This window comes from Bufo bufo, chromosome 2, assembly GCF_905171765.1.
Source record: "Bufo bufo chromosome 2, aBufBuf1.1, whole genome shotgun sequence".
Lineage (NCBI taxonomy): Eukaryota > Metazoa > Chordata > Amphibia > Anura > Bufonidae > Bufo > Bufo bufo.
The window spans coordinates 412843817-412865361 of record NC_053390.1 but is presented as its reverse complement, the minus strand read 5'-3'; the positions used below and the strand labels follow the sequence as shown (position 1 = coordinate 412865361).

Sequence of the window (21545 nt, the reverse complement as noted above, 5' to 3'; positions counted from 1 at the left end):
GCGCCAATCCTGGGAAGTAAACCCGCCGCCGCCCCCGCACAGAAGAGCTCGCCGTGGGGCGGAAACTAGCGAGTTGATGAAAGGGCCTACCACGCGAGGAAACTGACCTAGCGTGAGAAGGCACACTTCGCTCTAGGTTGTGGGAGATGGGTGCTCTTGCCTCCCGTGGCCTCGGAAATAATTTCGTCCAGCCGGGTACCAGCGAAGGGAAGTCTGGTTAGAGAACGCTTGGAAGTCGCGTCCGCTGCCCACACCTTCAGCCAGAGCTTGCGGCGCAAGATAACTGCAAGCGCTGAAGAGTGCGCAATTAGGGCGCCTGCGTCCAAGGACGCTTCGCAGAGGAACTTCCCCCGCCTGGGTGAACAGCTGTGCCAAGGTTCGGAGATCCTGAGCAGGGACCTCAGATACCAAGTCCTGGTCCAGCTGGCTGCCCCACTCAGAGATTGCCTTTGCCACCCAAGCGGAGGCGAACACGGGTCTACGGACTGACCCTGTGGCTGCAAAGAGGGACTTCATCAAGGATTCCATCCGATGGTCTTCAGGGGTCTGAGGGGAGGATCCATCGGCTATAGGAATAGCCGTATTTTTGGCTAGCCGTGCCAATGGTGGGTTGACCTTAGGAGGGGATGCCCACGTGGACACACACACAATCTGCTGGGAATGGATATAGAACATCCAGCTTTTTAGGGGTGGAAAAACGCATGTCTGGATGGTCCCAAGCCTTAGAAACCAATGCCAAAAAATAATTATGGCGAGGAAACCCCTTCGAGGCCTGTTTTGGACGGAAAAAGGATACCCCCTGCTGGTCAGTGGAGGGGGGCTGCACCTGGAAGGTGAAGATGAAGGTTGGGAGCAGGCATTACTTATCTGTCCTGCCACCATCTTCACCTTTCCTCTTCTCCAGCAGGGTCACCCCTTCAGTTACTGGCACCGTAGTGGCAGGACACTGGAAGAGGGACTTTAATAGGTGACCCTTCCGCTGGCAGGATGCAGGGGAGCAAGGCTGCCCTGGTCCACCTTGTCTTTTTGTGGGGGGAGGAGGCAGAGTGGCAGGCCAACGCTGATATGCTCCCCCGGGAGAACAGGGAGGCTAGGCGACCACTGTTTCCCACCAGAAAAAGAAGGAAAAAAATAAAATAATAAAATCTTCAGGAGCTACTTTGCCTCCTATTGACACTAGAAAAAACTGAAGCTCTCTCTCCAGGCTGGAGGGTGTATAGCTGCCAGGGGAGGGGCTAACAGCTTCTACCTAGTGTCAATGCCTCCTAGAGGACATAGCTATACCCACGGTTCCTGTCCCCCCCCCCCCCCCCCCCCCACCAATGAATATGGGCGAGAAAGTAATTGTTCTGATCTGCACAAAAACACATCAAGCACTGTACAGAAAATCACTTAAAATGGTTTACCAGGTGTTCCTTTCTCTCCAGTGTGAATTAATGATCCAGTGCAGATTTTCCTCTATAATAAATCGCTCTACAGAATGTGATCCAGGCATCACTGGGCCCTAAGAAAAACAGATCATTTTATAGTGTGGACAGAATAAACTTCATTCATTTCACGTGATTCAGTTAAATCACTGACCGACATTACACATGTGTTACATAGAACCGCTAGCATATTTATTGACTTAGAAGCTATGCTATTGAAAATACAATCTGTATGTTTATGCTCAACACAGCACAATAATCTTACAGAAATGCAATTAAATTGTTGTATCCACACATCAACATACTTCTTGTCCTCACAGTTGTTAGTGTTTTTTTTTAAATAAAACAGTCAAGTGCAAAATAATAACTAAACTTACTTTTCATCAAGTCCCCTTCGATCCAGTACAGCTGCTCCTCGGGGCACGGCCACACCGTTTTTTGGACAAGGTTTTGAAGCAGATCTGCCGACAGGATTTTCAGAGCCAGAAGTGGAAGTAAAAATCCCTTTTTTTTTTTTCTGATTCCTTTAAAATCCACTTCTGGCTTTGGCAGACAATCCTAAAGGCAGATCTGCTTCAAATGCCCGTCCAAAACAGTGTGGCTGTATCCTTACCCTTCCCAGGGCTACAACTAGCAACGTATTGTCAGCACTGGATCGGATGGTGCTGGGACGTGCAAGGCTACTTTTACACTCACATTTTGGGCGCATCCATCATGGATCTGCAAAAACGGATCCGTTACAATAATACAACCGCATGCATCCGTCATGAACGGATCCGTTTGTATTATCTGTAACATAGCCAAGACGGATCCGTCATGAACTCCATTGAAAGTCAATGGGAGACGGATCAGTTTACTATTGTGCCAGCGAAAACAGATCAGTCCCCATTCTTAAAAAAATTAAATAAATTCACACGCCAAGGAAAAAAAAAAAAAAAAATGCTTAATACACTACCGCGTGCAAGACCTTGCTGCCCGGAGCCGCCACTGGCGATGCCTAGGAAAGCACCTGGTAAAACTTGGAGGAGAACGCGTGCCAGGAAGACCAAGACGCTGCCTTATACAACTGCGAAGCTGAGGCACGGTGATGAACGCAAGAAGCGCTGACCACTAGTCGGGTGAACCGTAACTCTGCTGGGGGGTGCCTTGCCCCGGGAGCGGAATGCCTCAGCAATTGTCAAGCAGATCCACCTGGAAACTTCCCCTTGGAGGCCGTCCAGCCTTTACAAGGACCTCCAGGAATAACTAGGTAAGAGTCCGTACTGCGGAAAGAGCTTGTCATGGACAAGCAAACCTCCAAGCCCGAATCCCATGGCTGATGGAGAGCTCCCTCTCCAGGATGCGAGGGAGAAGGAAAAACAGTGTCTGTGTAGGCGTGGGAGGCGGCAACTACCTTCAGCAAAAAATAAGGTAATGGGCAGAGCACTGCCTTATGTGGGTGCATGACAAGAAAAAAGAAAAAATTAAATGTACGTACAAGAAAGGCGCTACCAATTCGAAATTCGCCGGGTGCATGAGCCCGCCACCAGGATTGCTACCTTCCCAGAAAGAAACCGGGAAGGGGGGACGGAGATGGAGATGGAGAAGATGTCACGGAGAGAGGTTATGTTCCTCACTGAAACGCCAAACGACCTACGGGTCGTTTGGACAAAGCCAGGTACCTGGCCCTAACCCTGGAAATAGAACCAAAATCCCAGGACCGCAGGATCCTCCAGTGCTAAAGAGAAACGCTCCCTAGGAAGCGGCGAATTGGTAGACCGATGCACCCAGAGCCGTAGAGGCTTGTGGTGAGACTTCTGGCGAGAGAAGCTGGTTGATAAACCACAGAGAAAAAAAAGCCTGAATCAGGTATGCCCAACCGCAGGCAAAAGAACCAATACAGTGGAGATAGGTAGAAGATAGGTAGAAGTAAGGCCGATGTGAGAATCACCGGCGGTGGGAAGCCTCGCCAGCGACCATATATTGACAGTGTGGCAACGCTATCTTAACAGAGAAAACTGAACCGGACAAAGATGAGAGAAATACTCCTTCCGGATGGAGTGCGATGACGACGTGCAACGCCCCAACCGTGCCCGAGAAACACTGGTCACATAGGAAAAAATAGTGATGGGATTCCTGAGCAGTACCACGCATGGCTACTGGCCAGGTAGACAGAAGGGGGAGGCAGGCAACCATTCAGCTCGAGGAGGAACAAGAAATAGAAAGGGTGTTCTGTTCCATGAACGAAACGTCCATCACCGGTGTCAAGGCATAACAGAAACCCTGCTCTGCCTGGTGTGGTGAGTCTCGTAGTCTACCCACGGAATGGGCAGTGAAAAAGTATGACCACCATCGGACTGACATGACAGTCATTACTCATGTCTTAAGAGAGGTAATTGTAGATACAGGTAGCACACCCAGGACCAATGGGAAGGATTCACCTAAAGCAGGGATGTGCTAGGCGCCACAGCCCATCAGCCGGGTCCAGAACATGGCTGGAAAGAGAAGGCTACAGAACCAATACCCTGTGCAAATGCAGATGAGGGGAAAGTAGTAACGAAGGAGCCAAGGCCGTGAACCCTAAACCAGAGAAGGAAAAAGACGGAAGGAGAGAGAAGAAGAAGAAGAAAAAAAAAAAAAAAAAAGAGGATAAAGCCGATTCCCCATCTGAGACTGGCGCTATACAGAAGTAGCCACAGGATCTAGTGGCAGTGCCATACTCCACCTGAGGAGCAAGCCACACAGCAGAGGCCACTGAATTCAGTGCTAGAAGAATCCGCCACCTGACGAAGGAGCTGTGCAGGAGGAACCATAGTATGTAGTGGCAATGCAAAGACCCCTCATACAATAGTAGCCACAGTATCCCCCGCCAGTGCAAAGATGAGGGGGAGGCCTGAGGACATCCAGTAGAAGCCATGGTACCATACTGCCCCAGTTAAGTAGAGCTAACCTTTAACACTCCACCTGGGAAGGGCACTGAACAGAAGTAACCACCAAAGCTAGCGTCAGGGTAGAACCCCTACCTGAGGGGGATGCCCCACTGCATCGACTACGAACTCTAGCACTAGCGTAAAAGATGCACATGCGGAGGAGAACACGCTGTAGTAGCTAAACCAGAGTGCCAGCATAACCACTTTCTCAGATAAGGAGGAGTGGTGGATACAGAGTCAGTGCAACACTCGACTCGCTGGAACGTAATCACAATATTATGTGCAATGGCGTACACACTACATATTGTTGAGGACAAATACCCATGACCGACTGGAACGGTCAAGGCCCATGGAGATGGGGGTCTCTAGGATACAAAGTGTTGCTGGGTAACTCCCTGAGAGGACAGAGGTTGTCATATTTATGCCCCGAACCAGCACCGAAAAGAAGGATACCACATGGAAATAGCCACAGTATCCACTGGCGGCACCCGTATACCACTAGATGAAGAGTACAGGGCACCAGCGGGTACAGACTCTTGCCACGCCCCACTTGTGAAAGATGCTAAGGCATCTAGTGCTGTGGCGTAGTTGAATTGCTGCATCCCAAGATGCTTAGTTAACACCCCCCGTTAGCGGATCACTAGTGGAAGGGGGTAATGCAACAAGAAGCATGGTGATGATGGCAATGCGACTGATGAAATAGCATCCAGTGGTAGTGCAATACTCCACTTAAGGAAGGGGGTAGTGCGACAGTCAGAACCATATTCAACGGTAGAGTAATTACCCCAACAACGGAAGGGGGTAACGCCTACGGCAAGCACTGCACTCCGTGGTAGTGCAATTCCTCCACCTATAAAGGGGAAGGAACGCATACGGCAAGTACTGAATCCCGAGGTAGTGCAAGTACACGACCTATGGAAGGGGGTAATGCATACGGCAGGAAGCTAATACAATCGTAGAGAAATTACTCCACTTATGTAAGGGGGTAACGCATACGGTAAACACTGTAACCAGTGATAATGCCATAACGCCACCTGTGGAAGAGGCTAATGCATACGGTAAGTACTGTACACAGTGGAAATGCAACTCCGCCACCTACGGAAGGGGGAACGCCTACGGGCGTTACTGAAACCAGCGCTAGTGCAGTTAGTCAACCTATGGAAGAAGGTAATGCCTAAGGTAAGTACTGTATCCAGTAGTAGTGCAAATACTCCGCCTAAGGAAAGGGGGTAATGCATACAATAAGTACTGCTGTCTACCGTGGACACAATCTTGGAAGATTGTAACGAATTCATGTCAGAGTCTGAATCACCGATATTTTTATGAAACTGGGATGCCCAGCCTCAAGTGGACAAGAGGCAGGAAGGGGTTAAATTATTTAACCTTAAAGCACATTGCACTGGAGATAGAAACCCCAGAAAATGGGGTGCCAGCCCCAGGATCGGGGAGGGGGAAGTTAAGAGGAAAGTCTGGAGTCTGGTATGGCGAGAGGGTCTTTTTCTTTGGCGGACCTAGGCGACCCCTTGGTTGGCAGAAAGCAAGGGAGCTGGGCTGCCCTGGATTCTCCTTTTTCTTCTGTGGGGAGGTCAGGCAGTGAGGGAATCAGACGCCGGCCTTGCTCCCCGGGACAACAGAGAGGCTGGGCGACTGTTTCCCAAACCTAAAAGGGGAAAAGAGAAAAGAAAGAATCAACTAAGGAAGCCGCCCTGCATAAGGCAGGGAGGTCTGCCTCCTACAGACACTAAGCTAAAAACTGACATGCTCTCTCCTGGCTGGAGTAGTATAGCCTGCAGGGGAGGAGCCAAGTCTTTTTTCAGCCTTGTGTCGCCTCCTAGTGGCAGCAAGCAGCTATACCCACGGTCCTGTGTCCCCCAATGATACCAGCGAGAAATACCTTGTACAGCACCTCAAAAAACACGTTACCTCTGGAGCATCTGTGTAGTCAAACATCCTGAATATGACTCTTGGCATGGGATAGACAGAATCCTTTGCGTGAGGTTGTGGTGTAAAGGGTGGCAAATTATGTTGCAAGGCTTCACACAATATGCTATCAAAAGCAAGGTATGGGCGCAATATGTATCTCTCCTGCCAGCGATCTTTCTTCAGCTTTTGTATCTGGGACCAAAGACAATCCAGGTACTAGAAAAGAAAAAGCGTCAAATATATATATAACCCAAAAATGCCTCGTGCAATTTTTCAACCAAAAAAGGTACTTTACCTCCTCTTGTGGGTGAGGCTTATCTGCTGACCATACTTTTAACACAGGAAAATGGATTTTTTGACGTTGCCTAAGAAGAGGAAGAAGTGTATCAAGCTTTGCATTCACACACACAAAAAAAATATATATATATATATATATATAAAAATACAACCAAAGCCTGTCCCTCTGGGGGTTTAAGGCCTCTTTCACATGAGCAGTAAAGAGTGTCAGGGTCTGTTCAATGAAAACCTGATGGTTTGCATGCAGCAAATAGCATTTATTATGTAGAGAAAGTGTATACAAGACACTTCTGATGTATTTTGACCACTCATATTGCCTCCTTTGCTGACTTCATTCATTTTTCCATCACATTATACACTGCTCGTTTCCATGGTTACGACCGCCCTGAAATCCAGCAGTGGTGGCTGTGCTTGCACACTATAGGAAAAAAGCACTGTCCTATGTGTGTTCATGCAGTTCAAGCCACCAGTGAAGCCTGAGCTTTTTCCTATACTGTGCAAGCACGGCCACTGGATTGCAGGGTGGTCGTAACCATGGAAACGAGCAGTGTATAATGTGATAGAAAAAATGAATCTAGCCAGCAAAGGAGGCAATATGGACAATCACAATACATTAGTAACGGCTTGTTCACATGACCATATGGCTTTTTCAGTGTTTTGTGGGACGTTTAAGAGATCCGTTTTTCTGCTTCAGTAGTGTTTCCGGTTCCATTCAGTTTTTTTCCCGTATGGCATATACAGTAATTACATAGAAAAAATGGGGCTGGGCATAAAATTTACATAAGATGGTTCCGCAAAAACGGAACTGATACGGAAGACATACGGAGTACATTCCGTATGTGTTCTGTTTTTTTTTGCGGACCCATTGACTTGAGGGCAATAATAGGACATGTTCTATTTTTGAACGGAACAGAAAAACACAATGCATACGGAGTACATTCCGGTTTTTTTTGCGGAACCATTGAAATGAATGGTTCCGTATACGGAACTCAAAAAACGGCCCATATACGGAATGCAAAAAACATTTGTGTGAACGAGCCTTAAGTGTCTTGTATTAACTTTCTCTACACGATAAATGCCATTTGCTGAAGTCAGACAACCTCTTTAAAGACACAATGATGGATGCAGGAAATCCCCCTTATCCTTATAAGAGGGGGGGGGGGCCAATGCCTATGGCATAAATGACAACTGAATACCAGGTGCAGTCCTCAGACATCTGTCTGTCCCATAGACAGTAAATGAAGCGCGTTTCGAATTGCATTCTACTCTTTTTGGGCTATAAAATTTATTTTTCAATTGGTCTTTATTAAAGATTTTGAACAGTTTTTCCACTTTCACTTCCAGTACATCAGCACTGTTCTGACAGCTTCATCCGTTACAATACTGTTTTTCAAGAGGCCCGAGTGCCAACTTCTCTGTATCTGAGTGTTTGTTTAATTTAGGAGAGGTTTCCTATAAAACTAACGTACACAGTTGACACTTACTTGAGGTAGTTTTCAATCTGTGATAAAATACGGTCCATCTCTACATCCTTCTTTTCATACAATTCTTTCCCAACCCAGGGCAAGGAAGAAAGAACGACATATATATACCAATCAGATCGAACCTAAGATGGAAGGATGACAAATTCAAGCCAACACCAGCAAATTAGCACCAAAGTCTACAAGTTAGATGCCAAGTTACCCGTTTCTGAAGTACCATCAATGCAAGACGCAAAATAAAAAAAGTTGCTATGGTCAACACACAAATACAATCCGCTATCAGCATGCATAATTCAAGCTATTAGTTTCATTCTCCCCAAGACAAGTTCTGGGGTTATTATGTTCTTCTAAAGCAAGCAACAGATGGAAAAAATGCAAGGCCAAATTTTTTGTAATCTATAAATCCTGCAAAATGGGCGATTTTTTTTCCACAATATCAATTATTTTCCAGATGGATGGTGTCTGGTGTCGTACCCTACATGTACCTTTTATTAGCAGAACATGGTACGCATGAAGCCTGGTTCTAATTTTGTATCTAGAACTGATACACTGAAAATATATTTCTTACCTGAGGTATATCTTCTTCCTGTGCAACCCCAACAAAACTTTCAAACAATGCTACCATGGAGGGGGCTGAGATAACATGGCAATTCACAAGATCTGATAAAATGCGGACCTTCATGTTGGTCACAGGGGAGAAAGAAACAATGGTCAGTTTTATCATTACTGGAAAGCCACAAAATGAAAAGTGCTTTCTTATAAACCTGGGCTAGGTCCACACAGTATTAAGGCATTTTTTATTTCTATTTTAAATCAACTCTCAGGGAGAAACCTCATTCTACTTGCTACCAGTGCATTCAACTGATGTGGGTGCTGAACAGAAGAATACAAGAGAACTTCCACTTCTCAAACATCTGATCAAGAGGTACAAATACATCAGAACGTTCATAAATCCTGACCAAAACCGGAAACCACATCTAAGAGGTTCTGAACTAACTAAACCTGGTCTGCAACAGACTGTTGGTGCTATTGGCAGCTGCATTTTCAAAGGTGAAGCATCTCCCATTAGTCAATTTTTGGGGGGCAAAACCTAGCATCAGTGGTATCAGCGGATTGCCCTCACAAACAGCGTGAGCAAAGTCCCAGCACAGTCTAATTTCCTGTGAACAGGTCAGTATTTCTGCATAGATTAACTTTAACAATATACAGTCAGGTCCATAAATATTGGGACATTGACACAATTCTAACATTTTTGGCTCTATACACCACCACAATGGATTTGAAAAGAAACGAACAGGATGTACTTTAATTGCAGACTGTTTTAATTCCTACACCGTTCACCTGATTTGGATGTAAATACCCTCAAATTAAAGCTGACAGTTTGCACATGTGCCTCCCACTTGTTAAGGGACCAAAAGTAATGGGACATAATAATCATAAATCAAGCTTTCACTTTTTAAAACTTGGTTGCAAATCCTTTGCAGTCAATTACAGCCTGAAGTCTGGAACGCATAGACATCACCAGACGCTGGGTTTCATCCCTGGTGATGCTCTGCCAGGCCTCTACTGCAACTGCCTTCAGTTCCTGCTTGTTCTTGGGGCATTTTCCCTTCAGTTTTGTCTTTAGCAAGTGAAATGCATGCTCAATCGGATTCAGGTCAGGTGATTGACTTGGCCATTGTATAACATTCCACTTTTCCTTAAAAAGCTCTTTGGTTGCTTTTGCAGTATGCTTTGGGTCATTGTCCATCTGCACTGTGAAGCGCCGTCCAATGAGTTCTGAAGCATTTGGCTGAATATGAGCAGATAAGAGAACCAGTTCCATTGGCAGCCATACATGCCCATGCCATGACACTACCACCACCATGCTTCACTGATGAGGTGGTATGCTTAGGATCATGAGCAGTTCCTTTCTTTCTCCATACTCTTCTCTTCCCATCACTCTGGTACAAGTTGCTCTTGGTCTTATCTGTCCATAGGATGTTGTTCCAGAACTGTGAAGGCTTTTGTAGATGTTGTTTGGCAAACTCTAATCTGGCCTTCCTGTTTTTGAGGCTCACCAATGGTTTACATCTTGTGGTGAACCCTCTGTATTCACTCTGGTGAAGTCTTCTCTTGATTGTTGACTTTGACACACATACACCTACCTCATGGAGAGTGTTCTTGATCTGGCCAACTGTTGTGAAGGGTGTTTTCTTTACCAGGGAAAGAATTATTCAGACATCCACCACAGTTGTTGTGGCGAAACCAACCTCGCCACTGGGTTTCGGAGGGGCCTGGCTACCAGCCTCTTGCCTCAGGATTATGGCCCATACTAACTTTAAAGGAGCAGACAGACCGGCCGCACAGCTTAAATCTGTCTTTGCAATTGTATTTTGTTATGTGAGGGTACCCAGATAGCTAATTTTATTGTATTTGTGTATTCTGAGTGCCATTCACCTAATGATATGCACTCAGACTTGAGCTATCTGGGAATATGTTAAATGTCTGTGTTTGCTGTGGGGGGGTGACATTGTGTGTTTGGGTGGTGATTTCTGTCCTGTTGTCCCCACATGTGTATTGGCGATTTCCCTTTGTCTTGAGAGATAATTGGATTACTCCTCGGGTGTCTCCAGGGCAGAGAGGAGGAAACCATGATGCATTGTGGGGATGTATTGTGTCTGTGTATCCTGCAGTGCTGCATATCTGTCCTGTGTCACAGTCTTCATTCTGGTCCCCTAGGGGAGTGTCCACCAGATGGGGACCTGCATAAATACGGGCGGGAAGCCCTCAATCAAGTGTTCCTGTTTTATCCTTCATCATGTTGAGGCTGGTGTTTGGGTAACTGATCAACACTGGGGGATTGCTATACGCTGGGAGATTTGCTATACTCCCCTGGCTATAACTACTAGCTCTTTTAAGAGCTGTTCCTGCTCTCTGATTTTAGGAGAGGTTCACCCACTGGAGCCTTGTCGTAGGTCCAGGGTAGGTAGGAGACTGAGACCTCAACCAAGCTTCGGCGGTTCGTGGGGTCTGCAGTGCGTACGGTGTCAAGTGGAGTGCTTGGAGTCCTCGGAAAGCACTAGGAGCATCTATCAAAGGAGGTATCCGGTCGGGGTGCTAGGAGATCCGTTACAGCTGTTTTCCGTGGTCTTCCGGTGTTGCTGAGCTCACTGGTGCGTTTCTTCTTTGTAAGAATGTTCCAAACAGTTGTTTTGGCCACACCTAATGTTTTTGCCATCTCTCTGATGGGTTTGTTGTTTTTTTTCAGCCTAATGATGGCTTGCTTCACTGATAGTGACAGCTCTTTGGATCTCATCTTCAGAGTTGACAGCAACAGATTCCAAATGCAAATAGCACACTTGAAATGAACTCTGGACCTTTTATCTGCTCATTGTAATTGGGATAATGAGGGAATAACGCACACACCTGGCCATGGAACAGCTGAGAAGCCAATTGTCCCATTACTTTTGGTCCCTTAACAAGTGGGAGGCACATATGCAAACTGTTGTAATTCCTACACCGTTCACCTGATTTGGATTTAAATACCCTCAAATTAAAGCTGCCAGTCTGCAGTTAAAGCATTTCATTTCAAATCCATTGTGGTGGTGTATAGAGCCAAACATGTTAGAATTGTGTCGATGTCCTAATATTTATGGACCTGACTGTATCTTCATAATCCTAGTGGCAGCTGCCAGCAGCTTCTGCACAAGTCTTGCCTGCTAAGCCAGGTGCTGGGAACTCTCCGGGCAAGCACGCCAGTGTCTATGCCAGCTGTGGTGCACCTGTCAGCAGTCTCCTCCAACACTGCAATCCTACCACAGTTTTCAGCCCATGTCAGGGCCATCAGCTAAACCTAGCAAAATAGTACCTGTCAGAATTATCTCTCTTAAAAAAAAAAAAAAAAAAAAAAGCAGGGCAGCACATTATCAACTGTATTATAGATATGTGCACCTGCAAACCAGGTAGCAGCATATCAGTCACATATACATGCTACTGCCATTTTGAAGGCTTCCACAAAAAATAAATCAATCTTACAAGATATGCTGCCTCGATATAGGCTTCGGACTTTATGGCTTCTTTCAGGTGACGGAGCATAGCTTCTACGAATTCTCCACCAAAATTGTAGTTTCTTGCATTCAGCAGGCCCACTAGTGTTGTGTAAACAGTCATCTTAAGAGGCAGATTGCGAGTGCTGCGGGTTATGAATTGAAGCACAATAAAACCATCATGTAATTAGACAAGGGCCATAACATCTATTTAAAGTGAGACATGCATAGTGCAGGTTGATAAACAAGAGGACCTTTCACGGGTCCAAACATTATAAGGCAAGTATCAGGGATCTAACTGCACTTACTATTTTTCCTGGGTGCCGCTCCGTTCGCCCGCTGTGCCCCCGCTGTAGTCTCTAGCCTGGTATGTTAATTAATAGCATCGGAGCAATGAGGAGGAGACTGCCCTGTTTCTCCCTGGTTTTGACGCTCTCCTCTGTGATTGGACAGCGCTACAGCCAGGGAGAAGGAGCGCCCACCGAGAAAGACTCAGTCTCCTCCTCATTGCTCCAATGCTATTAATTAGCATACAGAGCGGGAGAAAACAACGGGGGCCACAGCGGGCGAACGGAGCAGCGCCCAGGAAAAATAGTGCAGGGATCTAACTGCACTTACTATCTCCTACGTATCCTTATACTTAGTTTATAATGTTTTGACCCAAGAAAGGTCCTCTTTAACCAGACATTGACCCACATTTACTAATGTGCACTAAGATTTTACAGTAAATTAAACCAAAAAAATGGCACATCTAGGTTTAGAGAAATGATCTGTGTCCAGTGACCAGTCTGATAAAGGGGTAGGGCTTGCAGGAGAAGGCGTGTCGTCTAATACGCAACATTTTTCACATATTAGGCCAGGAGGAGGCCATCAATATCTAGTACCCAGAATACAGTTTTAGAGGATTATTTCGGTTTCAGCAAATAGATGTAACTACAACAACTTTTTTAAATCACAAAATCACATGATACTCAATATCCAAGCAACTGATCAGGTCCAAACAGTGAATATATTAGTACACAAATAGCTAAAGGAAAACTCCTGATGATAGGTCATCAATATCAAAATATCAGACAACCCCTGTAATACCATTTCCTGACCTTAAATCATGGACTACCCCTGTAAGACAGAAGAAATCCCAGGAGCTAGGTAGTCATTTGGCCCGGCGCTCCTCCTTCTTGTAACTCACAGGTCTGTGCGGCGCATTGCTATAAGCAATGCGCCGCACAGACCTGTGAGTTACAAGAAGGAGGAGCACCGGGCGGCCACAGCGCATGTAAGTATAATGCTGCAGAGTAACTGACCATGGCAGACAGGACTTCAGTAGCGTCCTGGCTGCCATGGTAACCGATTGGAGCCCCAGCATCACACCAGGTAGTGCGTTCAGGCATGATTCTGTCCAGAATGCACTGCACCGCATTGCAGCCAGCTAACTATATTGGAGGGGCAGGAGGGGGCGTAGTGGACTGTTTAAGTGATTGGCACCATAACCATGCCCATTGGCTGCAATGCGATCGGCTGCACAGGATCGCAAGGCACATTATTGCCTGCGGTCCAGTCCAAACAAAATGCTGCAAGCAGCATTTTGACTGGACCTCAGGCATAATTGTGCCTTGTGATCCCGTGCATCCGATCGCCTGCGGTTGTGGCTACGGTGCCATTCACTTCAATGGATCGTCACGCCCCCTCCTGCCCCACAACATAGTGAGCCGGCAGCGATGTAGTGCATTCTGGACAGATTCATCTGGTGTGAACGAGGACTAAACTTAGAGTCATTTCACACCACAAAGACTGGAACGCAAGCCAGCCACCTCCCTGCATAAGAAAGCGTGGCGGTGCATTGAAATATGGTTTTAATTAAAAATTATTTTTTGTATCAGGACAAGTAGATTGTCATGAGGGACAAGTAGATTTAGCCCCTGCTTTAGTCCTTTGACAAGTATTTATTTTTATTTCCGCACACGTGTGGAAATAAAAAAAATTAAAAAAAAACACTACTTGTCAAAGGACTAAAGCAGGGGCTAAATCTACTTGTCCCTGTGTGTGTGTATAATATATATATATATATATAAATAAATAATGTTTACCACATATTGGAAAATCATTATTTCGATAGAAGGATACAATGTTTGGCTAAAAGGTATATATATCAGGAAAAATTCCACGGCACCTCCAAAGCATAAAATAATATCAGACTTTATTCACCAGACCCGCGACGTTTCGATCCACTTCCTGGGCTCTTTCTCAAGCAGTGACAAACATACTAGTGCAATGTGCATATTTATACAGCTTCACATCATTAATCAATCAAAGTGCTGATTGTACCAATCAAAAGAATATCGCAAAATATCCATCAAAATACATCATAAATCAGTGTATAACGTGACTAAAATCATGACATAAAATACAACATATCTGTTATGGGCATCATTGTCAAATAAAAAGTCATAAATACATTTATCAGTGTATAGTCATCATAATTGTGAATTCGCACATCTGTGGATGACTTCATAATTACATATTTGGTGCAGGTGTACCTTAAAAACAAATAGGATGAGGAAGGTCCTAGAGCGGGCGCTGGAAGAGGTCCACATGGATTTCGGCGTGCAGGTCAATCTACTGCGCATGTCGCAGGACCTTTTGAAACATTCCGATCACGTGATCGTATATCCGACCACGTGATCATGACTTCTATGTTCATTGTACACGTATCTGCATAATCCAATGGAACGCACACGTCTGCGTACGCCTTCACGTCAGTAAGCCAAGTCAGATGTCATGCGCTCCAAAGGCTTATGGAACGCATGCATCTCCATGGCAACGTGACGTACATTCACATGAGTCAATGCCTGACACCGCAACGCGACCTCAAATCACCCGGCGCACGGCACCATGTCTGAGGCAACACCGTGCATCGGAATCAACTCTGAGTATGAGAGGTATACAACAGTATCATACAATGTAATGAGTATCGGCAGTGGCTATGCCGCCTCCCACCTGTCATCTAGATGTATTAAAAGTCTGTATCCACAGTTGTAAATGTCCCTGTAGGGTACATATAACATGTTCATGGTCACTAAAGTGTCAGCTATTTCCCCATGTCATACAGGGAGTCAGACTAGTGTATCATGTTGGCTATACACGATTCCAAGTCGGAGCACCATCCCTGTCAGGAGAGCGCAATCCCTGGATGTCATCCTGAACAAAAGAAGGTATCATCCTCTAGATTGCGGGGATATTAGCCCTAATTCAATAGCTAAATATATACCTTTTAGCCAAACATTGCATCCTTCAATCGAAATAATGATTTCCCTATATGTGGTAAACATTATTTCTTGAATCGCATCATACACCAATGTAAATCATATAAAGGAGCACTGGGAACTGGAAACCGAAGCAGCGCTCCATTCTGGAACACAAGGAAATCAGAAATACATAATGCGTTCTACGACGGAACGCAAGAAACCGGAAGTACGCGCTAAAACATGCGCAACACCGGAAACCACAAGCAGCGTGCCCTGCCCTGAGCAAGGTACTGTTATTTCAAGTTATGTTTGTTTTTTGTAATATGTTACAGGGAACCTGTCACCGGGATTTTGTGTATACAGCTGAGGACATGGGTTGCTAGATGGCCGCTAGCACATCCGCAATATCCAGTCCCCATAGCTCTGTGTGCTTTTATTATGTAAAAAAAAAAAAATGATTTGAAACATATGCAAATTAACCTGAGATGTGTCCTGTATGTCAGATGAGTCAGGGACGGGACTCATCTCAGGTTAATTTGCATATGTATCAAATAGTTTTTTTTACATAATAAAAGCACACAGAGCTATGGGGACTGGGTATTGTGGATGTGCTAGCGGCCATCTAGCAACCCATGTCCTCAACTCTATAGACAAAATCCCGGTGACAGGTTCCCTTTAAGCTCCTGATGAAGGGGTCTTTATCCCTGTACCCCAAAACGTGTTGAGCCAAATTCTACAATAAAGGAATTGATTTGAAGCTACTTGTGACTGGGCTGCCATCAATACCTGTCATTCTACAAGCGATTCTGGCTAGGAGAAGGGGGGGGGGGGGGGGGGGGGTAGGAGGTTTTGCTGGTGTCTTGAGTTTATCCAGCAAACCATCCCTCTGTGAATTGAGTAAACCATATATTGGAAAAACATTAATATTTTTAATCCAGACCCTTTGGCCCTATCTGAGCCTCTCTATTATTTATTATAACATTTGAGCCATTCCTTTCACTGTGGTCTCTCTGAAATTCCCAAACTCAAAACCCTATACTATACTGATCAGCCTAACTAAATAGGTGAGTAACACATGCAGCACAACCTCTACCTTCATTTTCGGTGTCTCACCTTTATATGTGTCACTACCTCAGATTACTTACCATAAGGCCTATTGCACACGGACGTTTTTTTTTTCCGTTTACTGGACGTTTTTTGCGTTCCGTATACGGTCCGTATACGGAACCATTCATTTCAATGGGTCCGCAAAAAAAACCGAATGTACTCCGTATGCATTCCGTTTCCGTATTTCCGTTTTTCCGTTCTAACATAGAACATGTCCTATTATTGCCCGCAAATCACAGTCCGTGGCTCCATTCAAGTCAATGGGTCCGCAAAAAAACGGAACACATACGGAAATGCATCCGTATGTCTTCCGTTTCCGTTCCGTTTTTTGCTGAACCATCTATTGAAAATGTTATGCCCAGCCCAATTTTATCTATGTAATTACTGTATACTGTATATGCCATACGGAAAAACGGAACAGAAACGGAAACACAACGGAAACAAAAAACGGAACAACGGATCCGTGAAAAACGGATCGCAAAACACTGAAAAAGCCATACGGTCGTGTGCAATAGGCCTAAGGGTTTGGCGCTTATGGGTTCATTTTTTAATTAACGAACCCACATGCTACCGTCCCTATTTATTTCACGGCCTCTAATAGAACAGCCCTATCGTTGTCCATAATGTGGACAATAACAGGACGTGTTCTATATTTTTGCGGATGCCTCGGGACATACCGATGCGGACAGCACACAGTGTGCTGTGCGCATGTTTTTGCGGCCCCACTGAAGTGAATGGGTCCACAAAATATGCGGATTGGATGATGTGGACAAAGACTATGCTTGTGTGCACGAGCACTTATTTGGTCTATCCCGGCTTTTAAAACTTCTGAGAATATTGATGTACACTCACGCTGTAGAAAGAATCCTCAAGATCTTGCTTTTGTAGTTGGGCAGGTCAGCCTCCAAAACACCAGCCAGTCCTTCCAGGTTACTTTCCAATGATGAGGTACTCTATAAAGTAAAACACAAAAAACTAAACTAAAACAGAACATTGCAGTACGGGTTGCTCCTGTTTAACCCCTTAAGTACCAAGCTCATACTGGCATTAAGGACCACAGGAATTTTCCAGGCATTATTTGTTGCCGGTTGCCACAAGGAGACTGACAATGGGGAGACCTATCTCCTTACACCAATTGGCAAAAGAAAAATGTTGCAGACACCGTGTTTGCAACGTTTTAAATGCCATTGCTACACAATAAAGTTCCAAAAAGGGAGTTTCTACACCCTCACAAATTTCCGAAAAGGGGGTGTGTTGAGGGGCCAACAGGCCTAGCACATTCATCTTTATTTACACCTGTTTTCTTGGGTAATTGAAGATAGAAATCTATGGCAGCTCCAAGATGCCACAGATTTTGGTTTAGGTGCATGGACTGCCACAGGATACAACTAATTTATGACAAGACCTGAGTCTTATCATAAGATAGGCTCATTCTAGGGCGTCGCAGGGGTATCAAGACATATGCAGAAAATGCCGGTCTTGGCAAATCTCCCACAAATGTTTTTAATGTGTGTGTGTGTGTGTGTATGTGTGTGTATATATATGTGTGTGTGTATATATATATATATATATATATATATATATATATATATATATATATATATACACACACACATTTCTCCTAATCTGCATGTTCTACAAAAGTACTGACTGGTCCCTGGCTCCAATGTCCCAACGCGGACTGTAGACTTTTTCACCCATGTCCCGACCGGAAGCGGCTGCTCCTTTTCAGCTGCATTACAGTAAAAGCAGCTCAACAGGTAATGAAGCGACCACATCCGGTTGGGATCCAGGCGGAAGATCCGCACCCCATGTCGGCAGAGTGGAGACGTCTGAATTAGCAGAGTAACGGAAGAGCAGTTACTATGTCAAACATCTTCCTTCCACAGGTTAGGCAAAATTAATTATTTTATACATATTAGCCAGAAATGTAGCGGTTCAGGGAAAATCATGGCTCCGGTATCAGCAGCAAAGCTTCTGCAATTGCGCCGCTACTCGGCCCTGTCAGTCAAGTGGTAGGGGGAGCTTTTTCAGTAGTGGGGACAGCCCCTTGCAAGTGAATAGCTCTATGTGATGAACGAATAGATTTGCTCATCTCTAATTCGGACATTTTTTTTAAACTTTCATATTTTTTTTTTTATAATGATCTATCTGGGCATGTAAAATACACTGAGCAAATTATGCCCTAACAGACACTGAGTCTAGGGCAGTCATGATATCCCAGTCAGCCCCGGCTTTCAGGTTGCCAGGGACACAACAAATGGGGTTAAACGGTTTTCTACAATTCCGGGCGTCAGAGCAGGAACATGGCTGTCGCTTATAGCCACACTCCTGTTCACACTGGCACAGCTGTCGAAAAGAAAATACTTACCTTTTCCCCCACTCTAAATATCAGTGACTCAATACGATGTTCTATATCAAAGGGCTCGGACATTTTACTCCTTTTATGAGGTTGCCCGCCTGCAAAGAAAAAAATAAAAAAAAAGTCAAGCCCTGACAACATTTTTTGCTTCTATCATGTATGATCAGACTAAGGCTACATTCACACGAAAGTATTTTGTTTCCATGTCCGTTCCGTTTTTTTGTGGATAGGATGCGGACCAATACATTTCAATGGGTTCTTCAAAAAATGCGGACAGCTACCGAGTGCTGTCCGCGTCAGTATGTCCGTTCTGTAGGCCCACAAAAAAATAAATAAAATAGAATATATCCTATTCTTGTCCATTATAGGCATTGTTACAATGGATCTGCAAAAAAAAAAGAAGAAAAAAAAAAATATGGCATAGGGATCTTGTCCTTTTTTCTTCTTCTGCGGATCCGCAATTTGCAGACCGCAAAACATACGGTCGTCAGGGTCGTGTGCATGTAGCCTAAGTGTAGAAGGTGCTAGGCAGATGCCTGAACTGGTCTGGGTGCTGATTAGTAAAAATGGTGACCACAACAAAGCCTCACCTCCCCCCTGGGTAGCAGGGTGGTTAACTCCAACATTACATAAGCACTGGTGGCATGAATTTACCCCCTGAGCTTTGCAGAGCATTAAAGAGAGGTATTCTGATAAGTTCTCCTCTATCCACTGGGCAGTTAAAGGGGTTCTCCGGGTTCAGAGCTGAACCCGGACATACCCATATTTTCACCCAGGCAGCCCTATCTCATGCTCAGATGCGCTCTCTTGCCCTGCACTAGATCGCGCAGGGCAAGGCCTCTTTTGTTTTCAATAACACACTGCCTAGCGGAAACTTCCGCCCAGCAGTGTGTTTCGGTGACGTCACTGGCTCTGATAGGCGGGCTTTAGTGCTGCCCTAGCCGTTTTACTGGCTAGGGCAGCACTAAATCCCACCCATCAGTGCCGGTGACATCACCTGGGCTTCCTGGCAGCCCCTGTACATCACTGGATCTTCAAAAAACCCGGACAACCCCTTTAAATGGTCCCTCGTACAAAGTAAGGCTTCTTCCACACTTGCGTTGTTAAATACCAGAATTAAACGGGTCGGTTTTGATGCATCCGTTCCGTTGTGTGAAATCAAGAAGGAAAAAACGGATCCGTCACTAAATACATTGAAAGTCAATGGGTGACGGATCAGTTTTGATGACGACTAAACGGAAATATTTCTTTCCGGTATTGAGCTCCTCTGCTGGATCTCAATCACGGAAAACAACGCAAGTGTAGAAGTAGCCTAAGAAAGGTCAGGCAAGCGCACAGCCCCCCAACCAATCGTATAGCAAATAACTCCTTGTTGCCAGAAAACCTGTGAGCGAAGGATGGTAGATTTTATTTTTCGAGGGGCTGTCCACCTTTTTTAAAGCGCTGGTCTACCTCAGGACAGGCCATTACTTAGTGATCACCGGGGGTCCGACACCAGCAATAGCTCAGGCACCACCATCAGCTTGTGATGACCTTTCCTGACTATAGGTCACCGCTTAGTAAAAGCTGGACAGCCCCTTTAAATTTTTTCAATTTTAAAAAGCATTAAATGGCTGCTAAAAGAGAACAATAGCTTGCAATGCACTGCCCAACCCATGCAGGTAACCGTGGGCAGAGCAGGAAGGCGCGCAGAAAGGAAGCAGCACGCCTGGCACTTGTAGTACCACGGACGTCTACTGACAGTACTATTCCAGACAGAGCCATGGCGCCAAAAACCCCGGGCTCCACACACCGGCAGAGGTGACGCAGCCCGGCGCCTTACCATCATTCTCGTCGCTGTGCCTTCTCCGGGACATGGCTGCTGCAGGATGCTTCCCTCACACACCGAGGAACGGAAAATGTAGTGAACACTCGACGGGGATGTGCAGGTCTCGCGAGGCTTCTGAAGACTCTCGCTCTGTGATTGGCTGGACGGCTTCTGGAACTTGCTCCTCAGGCACCAGAGAGAAGCGCTAACACGCTTCAGGCCGACCTACTGCCTCTTCCGGTTTCTACACAACAGCAGCCCTAAGGAAAGACGCTCTTGCCATTGAATGTGGTGTCTATGATATTCAGGAGCGCGAGCTTCCGGGAGAGCTGCTGGTTGAGGGAGTGTATAAAAAGTGCTGAAATGAGCCGCCAGCGTAAGGTGTTTTGGAGGCTCGTGATAGGACAGGCGATGGCAGCATGATAGTTTACTGGCTTTTCTGTTAGCTGGTAAATAAATATACAGGAGCCAATCTGATATTGATGGGTGAGCATAGGCCATGCCACTGGGGGAGGGGACTTTTTGGGGGAGATTCATCATAACTGATGTAAAAGAAAAGTGGCTTAGGTTAGTTGCCCCTAGCAACCAATCAGATTACTCCTTTCATTTTGCAAAGGAGATCTGAAAAATGAAACGTGGAATTTGATTTGTTGCTTTGGGCAACTAAGCCAGCTTTCCTTTGCACCAGTTTTGATAAATCTCCCTCTTTTCATATTTCCCATAGACTTTTAGCTAACATCTGGAGCTGGTGTTTTTACCTCAGAACACAGGGACATACTAAAAAGAATGACAGAGTGGAATGCCCATAGAGAATAATGGAAATGTAATATTTGAATTAGAGACAAAACTATTTGACATATCTAATAAATATTTAGCAGACATACTCTCCAAACTTAAAATTAAGATTAAATTGGATTATCATTGGTTTCTATGGAATGCCCATAGACTATAATGGGAAG

The 21545-nt window shown here is 45.3% G+C and overlaps 1 protein-coding gene across 1 annotated transcript in view; it reads right to left on the bottom strand.

The window, feature by feature from the left end:
* Positions 1 to 20825, bottom strand: part of NCBP1 (nuclear cap binding protein subunit 1) — a 76117-nt gene extending 55292 nt beyond the window's left edge. Inside the window, exons 1-9 of the mRNA XM_040417287.1 lie at positions 20602 to 20825; positions 18789 to 18877; positions 17270 to 17370; positions 12055 to 12211; positions 8606 to 8713; positions 8041 to 8162; positions 6555 to 6624; positions 6260 to 6475; positions 1407 to 1504 (exon numbers count right to left, since the gene is read on the bottom strand). Of these exons, the coding sequence (XP_040273221.1) occupies positions 1407 to 1504; positions 6260 to 6475; positions 6555 to 6624; positions 8041 to 8162; positions 8606 to 8713; positions 12055 to 12211; positions 17270 to 17370; positions 18789 to 18877; positions 20602 to 20635 (995 nt within the window). The 5' untranslated portion in view covers positions 20636 to 20825. The remainder of the gene's footprint in view (positions 1 to 1406; positions 1505 to 6259; positions 6476 to 6554; positions 6625 to 8040; positions 8163 to 8605; positions 8714 to 12054; positions 12212 to 17269; positions 17371 to 18788; positions 18878 to 20601) is intronic.
* Positions 20826 to 21545: the final 720 nt, after the last annotated feature.